The 13,239-nt window shown below is 50.0% G+C and overlaps 1 protein-coding gene across 1 annotated transcript in view; it reads left to right on the top strand.

Moving 5' to 3' along the window:
- RNF17 (ring finger protein 17) overlaps positions 1–13,239 on the top strand; it is a 3,777,565-nt gene that overhangs the window by 2,586,570 nt on the left and 1,177,756 nt on the right. Inside the window, exon 26 of the mRNA XM_069639339.1 lies at positions 12,036–12,154. Within this exon, the coding sequence (XP_069495440.1) occupies positions 12,036–12,154 (119 nt within the window). The remainder of the gene's footprint in view (positions 1–12,035; positions 12,155–13,239) is intronic.

The raw sequence follows: 13,239 nt of genomic DNA, 5'->3' as shown, positions 1-13,239 counted from the left end.
CTGCGGAGACAACCTCCAGGCCTAGAGTTTCCCTACCATCGCAGAGGGAATAGTCTTTCCAACCTATCGAAAAGACCCCCATGAAACCCTGGGCTGAGGAGGGGGGGGGGGGGCGAGGTAGTCCTAACGGACTCATATACCGCCTCCGAGGACGAGCTGTCTGTCATCAAGGCAACCCTGGACAAGAGGTTCGAGGCGGTCAGGGCCCGCAGGAAGGATCCCGACAAGGCGGACGTAGAGAGCGAGGGTGGAGCCGACAAATAATGGCAGATCAACGAGGAACCAGACACTACTGCCGGCACTCCCATCGCAACCAATGCCACCGCCGACGGACAGGTCAGATGACATTTTGCTGGCACTGCACACCCTGTGCACCGAGATAAGGACAAGGTTTCCCTTACCTCCGGTGGACGATCCAGTGGCACCTGGACCGTCGGGGAGTTCTCCAGCCAAGCGGAGGCGAGTCCACCCTCCCCCACCCTTCCATCCTTCACCTCCATCCCCTCCACCGAGGGATGAGACTACGGGGACGGACGACGGTGGTGACGGCACGGATCTCCCATCTCCCCCTCCCCGGGCTTCCCCTCCCGACGAAATTGTCTCCTTTCATGCCATGATCGACAGGGCTTCGGAGCTTTTCCAGCTATGCCCTGAAGAACAGAAGAAGGAGGGGTTCCTCTACCAACGGCGAGAGGCCAAGAGGAAGACCGTCCTCTGGGACCCGTTGCTGGACGACATCTGGGACGAAGGACTGTCCCTTCTGAAGAACCCGTCCACGGCCCCTGCGAACAGAGACCGGTATGAGAAGAAGTACCGGGTACCAGACTCCACGCCTATGTGCCTCAGGGTGCAGCCGTCCCCGGATTCAGTGGTCTCCGCGGCAGCCAAGAAGAAATCGGCAGGAGTGACGGCATCAATTTCCACTTCTCCACCGGACGGCGAGGGAAGAAGCTGGATGCCATGGGACGACTGGTTATCTCGTCAAGGCGGCCAACGCTCTCGCTATCGTGGCCCGCTATGATAGGGAGCTGTGGTTTAAGATCGCTCCCCTCCTGTACTTCCTCCCAGATGACAAGAGGGCTGAAGCCCTTGAAATGCAGCAGGAGGGCGAGGTGGCGTCGGACCATGCCATCACGGTGGCCATGGACATCGCCAACACCAGTTTTTGCCAGATGGGCAACAGCGTTTGCATTTGCCAGGGGGGTTGGCTCAGGGCCACGACTTCCATCAGGACGTGCAGACCAAGGTACTGGACATGCACTTCGACGGGAACAACCTGTTTGGCAAGGCAGTGGATGAGTCACTGCAGGCCATCAAGCCGGACACCGAGACGGCCCCTGCTTTGGGCACTCTCCATCAGCGACGGCCATCCTTTCGGACCTCCGGAGGCAAGTCTCAAGGTGCCTCCAAAGGATTCGGTGGCAGCCTCGGCGAAGCAAGACCGAACCGGCCATGACGTCGGGCCCCCACCCGAGCACCCCGGTGGGTGGCCGGCTGTCGAACTTAGTCAGCGTATGGATGTCCATCTCCACCGACCGTTGGGTGCTGGATGCCCTGGCCCACGGGCACATTCTGGAGTTCCAAAGGAAGTGTCCCCACTTTCCACCGGTGGCCAGGAAAGAAAACCACATTCCACAACTGCTTCTGGAGGTACGGGCAATGCTGAAGAAGGGCGCGATAGATCTCGTCCCAAAGAAGCTCTGGGGCTCCGGAGTATACTCGTGGTACTTCCTCATCCAAAAAAAGGCCGGCGGCTGGTGGCCCATTCTAGACCTCTGCTGCCTCAATAAATTCATAAAATCCCAGATGATACGGATGGTCACCCTTCAGCATGTACTGGACAACTGGAGGAAGCCTACTTCCACATCTCCATACACAAAGGACATCGAAGGTTTCTACGCTTCGTGGTCCAAGGGCGGCACTAGCAGTTCAAACACTGCCTTTCGGTTTGAAGTCGGTGCCAAGGGTCTTCACCAAGTGCCTGGTACCAGTACCGGTGGCGGCGCGGCTGCGCCTGCAGGGGATACACATCTACCGCTATCTGGACGATTGGCTCATCCGAGCGAAGTCAAGAGATCTTGCTGTCGACCACACAGCGAGGACCGTCCGCCTGGTCACGGAACGGAGGTTCTCGATAAACTTTGCAATGTCCTGCTTGGTTCCATCACAGGACGCCCTGTTCCTGGGAGCCAGACTCAACACGGTGGCACGGCTGGCTTCACTGTCGGACGAGAGGATGAAAGCCATCCTGGGCAAGGTACAACCGCTGTTCACCACGGAAGTTGCCAGGGTGAGGTCCATCAAGTCCCTGCTATGCATGATGTCGTCATGCATCTACCTCGTGCGACTGTGCAGGTTGCGGATGCGGCCGCTGCTGGAGTTCCTCGACGCCCGTTGGATACAAGTGACGGGAAGCTTCAAAGACAAGATCTCCCTCAACAAGAATTTCCGTCAAGCAATCTGGTGTTGGGGCAACCGCGCGCATCTCGCGGCGAGTATGGACTTCCAGACCCGAGCGCATCAGGAAATGGTGACGACGGACACCTCCCTGGAGGGATGGGGCGCGCACGTCAGAGATCTCCACGCAAGAGGCCTTTGGCTTCCGGAGGAGAGGTCTCTGCACATCAACGTCCTGGAGCTCCGGGCTGTGTTCTGGGCCCTCAGGTCCTTCCTTCCGTCCCTCAAGGGCAAAGTGGTGCAGGTCTTCACCGACAACACCACCACGATGTTCTACATCCGGAAGCAGGGGGGCACCAGATCCCCAGCTCTATCCAAGGAAGTGCAGGATCTGTGGCACGGGGCCGTCACCCAGGCGATGTTCCTGGTACCCTTCCACCTGGCAGGAGTAAAGAACACAGTCGCCGACTCACTCAGAAGGGAGCTGCGCGCTTCCACGAGTGGGAGCTTCGGCAGGATCAAGTGGATCTCCTATTCTAACAATGGGGCAATCCCCAGATAGATCTGTTTGCGACGGCGACAAACACCAAGTGCCAGTGGTTGGCCAGCAGGTTCCCCCAGCCGGTATTCTCCTTCCCCTGGGATGGCCTGTTCCTCTATGCGTTCCCACCGTTGCCGTTGCTTCTGCAACTCATCAGTCAACTCAGACGGTCCCGGTGCAGGATGATCCTCGTCGCAACAGCGTGGCCGAGGCAGATATGACCTTCTGGACATTTCAGCGCCCCCCCCAGTCAAGCTACCGACTGACACGGAAGTTCATGCCAGGGAAGGAGGAGCGATCCTGCATCACGACCCAGGATCGCTAATGCTGCAGGCCTGGCTCCTGCAGCACTAGAGTTCAGAAGCTACGACATCCCGGCAGACTGCAAGGAGGTACTTGCCAAGGCCAGGGCTTCCTCGACTCGTGCTATGGACATAAATGGAAGAGGTTCTCTGCCTGGTGCCGTGCACAGAATATCAATCTTCCTAAGGATTACGGCCCCTCAAGTGCTGCCGTACTTGCTGTCCCTGGCCAAGGCAGGGCTGTCACATCCATCCTTCAAAATTCATCTGGCAGCTATCTCGCGCTACACCAGAACTCCGGGTCGGTCGTCGCTGTGGTCTCACCGCCTGGTGAAGGATTTCATGAAAGGATTTCTCCGCTTGTTCCTGCCGGTGAAGGTTCCGGCCCCGGCGTGGGAGCGCAGTGTGGTGCTGACCAGGCTCATGGGCCCTCCATTCGAGCCTTTGCATTCAGCGCCAATGAAGTTCCTATCGTGGAAGACAGCTATTCGTGTGGCCATCACCTCTGCACGCCGAGTAGGAGAGATCCAGGACCTCTCCTGTAAGCCTCCATATCTGACATTCCCCGAGACAAGGATAGTGCTGAGGACGCACACCTCCTTCATGCCCAAGGTGCCATCGGACTTCCATCTCAACGAACCCTTGGTGTTACATGTTTTCTTCCTGTCACCTTTGTTGCCAGCTGAGAGGACTTTGCACTCGCTGGATGTAGCTAGAGAACTGAAGTTCTACGTGGACCGCACGAAGAGTTTTCGGAAGACATCACAGCTGTTTGTGAACTTTGGCCCTGTAAACCAAGGGAAGTCCCTCTCCAAGGCTTCTATTTCCAGATGGCTCTCCGGCTGCATCATGCACTGTCACCGGTTGGCAAAACGACAGTTGCCCGGCCGTCCGAGAGCCAATTCAACCAGAGAGTTCGCTGCTACTACGGCGTTCCTGTCTGGTGTGCCCCTGCTGGACATCTGCAGGGCTGCTACGTGGAGGTCGACGCACACCTTAACAAGATTCTACTGCGTCTACCGGGATTTCAGGGAGGAGTCCAGAGTCGGCCAGGCAGTGCTGCACAACCTGTTCGCTTGAAGTTGAGCATGGTGAGGAGGTAAGAGATTCTTAATGTTGAGTTGTTGAAATGCTTAATGTTGAGCCTTGCTACCACCCGTGGTTGTGCATGTATGTACTGCTATGTATTCTTGTATTCATGAGCATGTGAATCCATGCCAGGCCCCATGCTGGAGAAGGAACAAGTTACTTACCTGTAACTGTTCTCCAGCATGGGTCTGGCATGGATTCACATGCAAACCCTCCCTCCAACCCCTCTGCAGCTCTTCTCTTGGTCCTACTGCCACTTTACGTGCTACCAAATCTGAAGATGGCTGCCAGAGGAGGGGCTTAGGTAGAGGGCAGTCATTGGCTAGGGGCAGTATGACCCAGAGACCAGTTATTGGTTACTAGTAGAAAGACAGTTCAGAAACAAAACTGAAACTGATTTTTTTCTTTACCAAGGATTCCCAGCCTGACGGGGAATATTCATGAGCATATGAATCCATGCCAGACCCATGCTGGAGAACAACAGTTACAGGTAAGTAACTTGTTCCGTCTCTCCTTGGTGTGGCGGAACACTGCCCTCTGCTTCTGCACTTTCAGCATGCATTCTGGGTACACTGCTATCTTAGCTGCACTCCTTTCAATGCTTCCCCCCTTGCCTGGAAAAGACCAGGATTGTTTTCCTGTCTCTGTAATTTAGGATTTTCATGATCAGGGCTCTTGGGGGTGCCCCTGTTGGGGGTTTCTGGTGAGGAACCTGTGAGCTCTTTCAACTGTGAAGCCCTGTGACAGGGTGCCTAGCCCCACTTCCTGTAGCAGCATATTTTCCATAAATGTCATGGGTTTCTTTCCCCCTGGCAGGCCCAGAATCCTTAAATTGTTCCATCATGTCCTTCCTTCGGCATCTTCAGCCCTGATCTCCAGCTCTGCCACTTTCAATGTTAGCTCCTGCCTACGTTGCCTATTCTCATCCTCTTGGGTTTCTACTGTCCGCACTCTTTCAGCCAACATCTGGACATCCTGCCTCAGCAGTCCCACATCTGTTATGACCTCGGGTATCTTCCTCTCCAAAGTGGTCTGCAGCGCTGCTATGGCCTTCAGGATTTGATTCTCATCCGTTTTAGCATCTTTATGCGCGTTACCGCTCTCTTGTGATGCTTCACCGCCACTCTCTCCTTTGCATGCAATGCCCTCTATTCTGGTCCGCCTGGTCTTCCCCTTTATGTTGTGTAGTTTGCATGTGTGCTGAATGTCCCACTTCCTGTGCTGTCTTTGTCGGCTTATTTGTCCCTGGATGTGTTTCCGTGGGGTGGTCTGCCTGGCTTCTTGCTGCCAGTCCACCCTTCAAGGTCTGCCCTCCGCTTACTGGGGATGGCCTCCGAGCAGTGCCCAATTCCCCCTTCGCAGTGCCTCCTCCTCTGTGCGTTGCTATACTGGTGCCTTCCCTTCTGTATGGAGCTTTTCCAGGGGTTCAGGCGCACCTCAGTCTAGTGCCCCACTTGGGTCCTTCTTATTATGGTGGTGCCCTGTCCAGTGTCACAGGCCGCACCTTGGCTTCCTGGCGCTGCTTGATGTGCCAAGGGGCTGAGCCCTTCTCTCGTCCACCTCTTCGTTTCGCCCTGCGGTGCTGCCCTGGCTCCCCCACCTTCAGCCTACCACTGAGCGTCCACTTGAGCAGGCCCTCGCTGCTTTTATTGCTGGTGTACACTCCAAGGACCCCTTCTCAGAGGGGTTCCACAAACGAGCCGCTGCTCTTAACCGTCGCCGCCCAGGGCAATCTGTGCTTTCTCTTCGCGCACTGCAATGTGCCAGCCTGCTTTCTCACTTGCCCTCTGCCCCACGTTCCTCACAGCGGAGCCGCTGCATTTTGCTCAGCGGGCTGCTGCCCTGCCCGCTTTGCCGGGTATTCAGGTTGCTCCCTGGTGCTCACCTTTCCCTCATTGCACTACTCCTGCTGCAGCTACGTGCTGGCAGCTTCAACTCCAGGTGCTCCCACCGGGCTTCTGTGCCGCCTCAGCCTTTTTGTCCCGGGTCGCTGGGGCCGATGCAGCTCCGCCCCTCATTCTGTGCCTTTTAGGCAGAATCCTTTGCAGTTCCCTTGGGGAACACTGCAAGAAGATTAAGACTACAGGAGTAAGCAGTAAACCCAATTGGTAGCAGTCTGCACCACCCAGATTTACCTGGTAGCTGTGGCTGAGCAGTCGGACGTCTCTCAAGAAGAGTAGGGCAGTATACAGAAGATACACAATGGAGCTAAAAACACAGTAGAGCAAGCAAAAACCGACCAGAGCTTGGTATCAAAAGTATATAATTATTTATTTAACACACACTTGAGGAAATACACTAGCACTATAAATCAAAGCAAGTTCAAACGCAATCAGAAAAGTATACACACCTCCCTTAAGAATTATTAGACAAGTCTAAGTCAAAACACCGCTATTTGTAAAAACAGATGCGAGCGCGTAACTTATATGGCACTCCAATAATTAAGTTAAAGGGAGAGAAAAAGTCAGGTAATGAAAATAAAAATGTTCCCAACACTTTTCTAAGACCAAAACAAGTTAGTGAAGGCAGAGTGTACTGTAGAGCCAAAGTTCATAGGCCAGGTCCACTTTAAATGGAGCAAGGTGAAATGTGCCCAAGATCACGCAGTTTAGAAATGCATTCAAGTCTTTGTAAAAATGTTCAAAAGAGGTTGGGTTGATTCAGAAGGTAAAGTTAGAAGGTCTGGGGCCAACCCAGTTGGAAAGCCAAGGATTTAAGGGTCACCTTTAGCAAACGGTAGAAAGGGAGGCCAGGTGGAACACAGTACCTTTAAAGTTGAGGAAGCTCCAGCGGTGGCAGTTGTTCCTGGCAGCGGGTGCAGTTCATGGTTTTGACCAGGGCAAGAGAAGATCTCGTCGAGGAGGAAACTTGGAGTCGTTGCAATGCCCAGGGAAGAGACCAGCTGCGGAGTTCGTCGGTTAAAAGGTGTGTTCCTTTCATGCGCGGTTACAGTGGTGAAGCTTGGCTATCCGGCCACCGGGGTGCTTGGCACGGGTGATTCGACCAAGAGACGTCCTGGAAGGCGAAATCGCGAACTGGTTGATCCCACTAGCTCAGAGAAAGAAGACTCTTTCAGCAGAAGATCTTCTCTTGTCGTCAGGAAAGTGGTGAGGTTGTTGCAGCAGGGCTCCACCGGTGGTGTCGTCGTTGCAGATGGCTCAGCTTCTCCCCTCTTCGGATTTCTTAGGTCCTGTGGCGACTTCTGAAGTTCCAGTCCCAAAAGCCCTGCTTTTATGCAGAAAAACCCCCATTCGACAGCCTAGCTGTCACTCATACATGCGAAGTGGTGAGCCGGGCGGCTCACCAGTGGGCCAATCAGAACCGAGTGTGACTTGAGTTGCTAAGGCAACACAGTCCAGGGTGCCCATTCCCCCACCCACACATCCTGTGGAACCCAGACAGAGTAGCACCAGTTGGAGGGCTTCTACGGAGAAGCCCGCCAAAAAGTGGAACAAAGGGCCCGACCTTGGTTGGAGTTACAGAGACGGACACAAACGCCATTTTGGAAAATAGTTCTGGCGAAAAGACCCAACCGGTGATTTTATATTAAATAAATTAACCGGCGGTATCTTTAACATTGCACCAAAAAAGTGGTGCATTTAAAATCAATGGGAAAATCCCATAGGAAATATTTCAGTGGAATAATTTGCGTGGTAACCCCTGCCAGCAGCCAGAAACTCGACAAGGGGGGACTGGACAGTGCCCCCTTGGAAACAGACCCAGGGGCAATCTAATTAACCCCTTCCAGTACTTCCACAATATGCTGGTTTGTACTGGTTCTGTTCACAATTTGGGACTAGTAAAGTCAATGGTGACTTTACATGCCCTGGGAGACAGTAGTCAGTCCCAGGGTATGGAGTCTATGTATGGGGGTCACTATGACACCCCTGTGTTACTGCACTGAGGGTGCTGTGTAAGGTTACCAGGCATTTGGTCAAAAAAAAAAAGGTCGACAGGACAAATGGTCGACACCATTTGGTCGAAAACCAAATGGTCGAATTTTTTTTTTTTTTTTGTATTTCCTCGATTTCTTTTTTTGGGGGGGGGGGTCCCCCCAACCCCCTTTTTTTTCTAAAAAACCCTTTTTTCCCTAAACGAAAACCTAAAAGATATATATATATATATATATATTAAAAAAAAATTCGACCAAATGGTGTCGACCATTTGTCCTGTCGACCTTTTTTTTTCCGACGAAATGTCCTGACACCGCTGTGTAACACATACACTAAAACAGATGATACCCTATGGAGTAAAAGACCCCATAGCCCATAAGCACACAATAAATCAGACATACCTCAAATCATGCCTAAGAGTGGGAGGAAAAAGAGTCTCACTCTTAGCAGGAGGAAAAAACAAACCTCAAAAATCCAGCAACGCTGCTGGGGGACTCAATAGGTTTGGGAAATTAGCCTTATAAGAGAATTCTCCCTAACAGTGCCTTTGGGTGCTCTGTCTTCTGTGATGGTATCCTCTCAGGCCCGTCTCCTAGGCTGCAGGCACCATTTTTCTGCTGCAGGATCCGCTGCCTTTCGGTCGCGTTTCGTCAGCGCTCCAGGCTCCCAGCAGCTTCTGCTTTCTCAGCGGCACTCGCTGTATGTTGGGGCAGGTTTCTCTTCACATTCTTTTACAGATCTGGCGGGATATCACAAAGCTAACGTCTTTACAGCATGGCTGCTGGCCATGCCCCCTTCTTGCCCTACTTTTTGTCTTTGGTGCGGGCTGGGCTGGCTCATTCTTCCATCCAGGTACACCTGATTTAGCTGTTCCCTGTATGCACCTTCTCTGTGGTGTCAGACTCCTAAAGGACTTTCTCAATGGACTGCTCTGCTCATTCCCTCCTGTTCGAGCCCCTGCTCTAGTTTGGGTATTGAATGTGAATTTTAACCTATGCACAAAGCCTCTGCAAGGATTTTGTCCTGGAATACCGCCCTGTTGGGTTACCATCACGTCTGCAAGGTATGTGTCGGAGATCTAGGCTCCCTTGTGCAAACCTCCCTATTTGACTTTCCATGAATCGAAGGTGGTTCTTCGCACAAACCCGACTTTTATGCACAAGTTTTCGTTTCCTTCCACCTTAATGAACCTTTGGTGTTACTAGTCTCATTTGGTTCTCCTGTGTGAAATTCTACGTGTCTCACACTAAGCCTTTCTGCAAGTCTTCTCAGCTATCGGTGGCATATGGTCCGTCTGGCAAGGAAAACGCTCTTTCAAAGTAATCAATTGGACTGGATTTCCTACTGTCATCAGCTGACTAACCGGCTTCTTCTTGGCTGGCATTACGCCCATTCTACAGTGGCTTTGCTGGATAAGACAGCTTTTTTCTCTGGGGTTCCCCTGCTGGATGTTTCCAGTGCTTCCACGTGGAGATCAGGGCATGCCTTGACATGTTTCTTCTGTGTTTACAGGGATTCCACAGAGACACTGGACTACTCCACTGCAACCTTTGGGTGAGGCAAGTGTTTTTTTCTGAGGTCAGTGCTACCTTCAGTTGAGCTTTTCTTCCGCCTATTTATGGTATTTTGTGTACTGCTTTATAATATATTCAAACAGCATGTGAATCTTTGAAAGAGGCTGGAGAAGAAATAAGTTAATAAGCTATAACTCCTGTTCTCATGCATTGGTCTCTCATAGATTCACATGCGACCCTTCCCGCATGGCACTTATTGGCTCTTATTGCCACTTTCCTCTGTGCTTGCCAAAATCTGAAGATGGCTTTCAGGAGTGGCGCTAAGGGGGACCTGTCAATTGGCTTTTAGGCACTATGACCCAAAATGACTCTTGATAGAGCACTAAAGTGGCAGCAGTTTTAAAATGTAAATGTAAACTACTTTAATGTTACCAAGAAGTCACAGCCTGACGACGGGGCATATTCAACCAATATTTGAATCTATGAAAAATACCAATCCTGGAGAACACGAGTTACAGGTAAGTAACTATTAAGAGGTATGACTATTGTATTTGTTCCATGCGACACCAATTCCTCCACAAGCAAAAAGGAATGGGAAAATAGTCTTATTAAATGCATTTTGGAAGTGGACGCCTCAAGAGTACATCCGAACGGATTATATGGGACTCAGAGTAGAGGGAGGCTAGCCTTCCGACATTATTACTGGGCAGTCCAGATAATACAAGTGGTGGGGCGAGTCCAGTCATACACCGAAAAGAAAGGGGTGTGCATGGAGCATTTTGTGGCAGGCCGATATATCTGGACCCATCACTGGCTTCCTAAAGCTGCTAGAGTGTTGTTTATATTCCATCCCACTCACCAAAGCCACTGTGTCAGCATGGGACAATTTGAATGGGTTGCACCACCTTCCCCTCACCATACACTCCCAAAACACAAAATGAGGAGGTCACCTTTGCCAAATGGATGGGTAAAGGGCTCTGTATGATAGATCTATTTCAGAACAGGAACATTAGACCATTTGAGGCACTGAAACAGGACCATAAACTGGGGGTGGGGGAACGATTTGGCTACACACAATCATGACACTGGGTGCTCAATCCCAGATTACAGCGTTAAGGCCCCTTAGGCACTGGGACCAGATCTTCCAACAACCACCTATGGGGAAGGGTCTGATATCCAAATAGTGTACCATTATTGGCAAGGAAGGAATGACGAGTAACCATTCCTGCTGTAAAGTATGGACAAGCGAGCTAGTGGGTGACTTAGGCAAAGAGGAGTGGGAGAAAATATTTCAAAATACCCACAACACATACTTCTGCACCCAACTTGCAGAAACACAGGTTAAGATCCTAAACATGTGGTACCTCACACCGCAGTGACTGTTGGTGGCAAGAAAGTCACCAACAGACCTTTGTTTGCGATGCAAGAAAGACACGGGAACTTTGCTACTTATACTGTGGGACTGCCCTGCTATTCTATCATTTTGATTGGTAATACGCTCTAAATCAAAAAAGATTCTGAATATAGAATGCCAGTTTAGACCCATTATATATGATATTACGGGCTGGTGAGGAGGAAAGTTAAATTAACTCTAGCGTGCCAAGCAAGACTTGCCTCGCATAAGCTTTTAGCAGCTAAGCTAACCATCCTAACAATGTGGAGGCAAACGTCGCCACCATCAGTGGACGTTTGGGTCAACAAAATGTGGCTAATACTGGCGATGGAAAAGCCTGGAGCAAACATAACCGGGGCAAAGGCCACATTCAGATGTGCATGGTCCCCTTATCTGAATGACTTGGAGAAAGACTACAATGACTTTTGCTGGCCAAGGAGAGGGAGAGCATTGAACTTGATGGAGTATGAATAATTATTTTCCACATACTCGTTTTGCATTGTTCCAAATGAGCTTTACAGCGCTGGAGGTGTTGGAGGCAGGATGGGAGGGGATTGTGCAAATGTTGTTTGGATTTCAATTTGCATTGCTATGTACAAGAATTACTATCTGAAAATCATCAAATAAAGTGTGTTAAAAAAAAACAACTCTAGAAGATGGCTATTTTCAGTGCATAAAATGCTCTGGTATTATCCCCGTGGGACGGACTTCCACGGTCCTGGAGGAAAGGGGACTATTGACTAGGAGTGCAATATTCACTACAGTGAGTTTGTTTCTTTTTCTCTGAATTAACCAGCACATGAAATCTTTGGACCTGCTTCCTCATTTACACTTGAAATGCACCAAAGAACTGGTAATCTTAATAATGTGCTTTAAAAGTATTTAAATCTATTTTCGTTTTCACAGGTGTCTTATTTTGATTATGGTATGGACGAGATAGTAAATGTGTCTCGCTTAAGACTACTTCGAGAAGATCTAAACAAAATGGGGCCTTTGTCTTTGGAGATCTCCTTGAGGGATATAAGGTAACTTTTTATGCTGCTTTTTCTCAGCGGGCATAGTTCTCATATGTAGAATCTTTTGTATTGATAAGTCCAGTCTCTCTTTCTCCAGGTTCATTGCTATAACCTGAATCAGGGGATTGTGACTGGAATAACTTTGCAGGAAATCAAAAATATATGAATGTATGGTTTAAGGCTGCATTCACTCCATTTCATGTGCCCGCCGGCTCCTTGTGCATCAGTTCTTAATTCAAATTGTTGCTTGTAATAAGTTAATTGTTTCTCCGAAAGCAGCGCTCAGCCATAATTTCTCAAAATGTTCGTCTCCAATCCCCTGCCTGCCGGGACGGGAGGATAGCTCTGTGGCAAGGTGCAGGTCTTGGAAGCAAGACCACGCTGAGCAAACGCAGGTTTGAATGCCGGGCCCGCGCTTGGAAGAAAAAAGAAAAAAAAAAGCGCGTTATGAATAGCCTGTAATGAAACTAGCGCCGAGATACCTACGGGTTATGTGCGTTGTAAATAAATGCTAAAATAAAAAATGAATAAGAAATACGTTACCTGTGGGCTTTCCCTAAAGTGGTAACATGTTACTATGTATTCACTCTTGCTCCTTAGCCTTAAATGATCGACCACCTCTATCCCCAAACCACCTCTACCCATTAGTGTTCAAAAGTATGTCTATCAGGGTAAAACCTGATCCAGAGTAAATGCCTTTTCTGCTGTTTTTCTTTTTGGCTGTTCCTGGAGAGTTAAATGTTTACTTCACTTCCAAAATATGAACGTATTTGTACTGTGAAATACAGTTATTGTAAGAAAAATTATGTGATTGAATTTGAAGCCACTGGTTTAACCAAAGCAGAATCATGGTTAGACGACCAGAGTTAGCAAGTGAATGTTGAAAAGTTGCCTTTTAAATGTGTTAACTTGCTGCAAGACGGAGTTAAAATGCATGCTTTTTTTTGAAGGTGTGTTGTTAATCCTTCCTGTTTGAGATAAATGATTATCCACCAAACTGCTTGTGAGTGGTTTAATTACCATTATTATCATCGTATTTCGTTTGCCATTCTTTCTGCTGGTCGGTTTGTCCTTTGTTTTATACTTTTCAGAAA

This window comes from Ambystoma mexicanum, chromosome 7q (assembly GCF_040938575.1).
Source record: "Ambystoma mexicanum isolate Mex_15411 chromosome 7q, UKY_AmexF1_1, whole genome shotgun sequence".
NCBI classification, from domain to species: domain Eukaryota; kingdom Metazoa; phylum Chordata; class Amphibia; order Caudata; family Ambystomatidae; genus Ambystoma; species Ambystoma mexicanum.
Note: the sequence above shows the minus strand (reverse complement) of the source record. Positions and strands in the feature narration are given on the sequence as shown.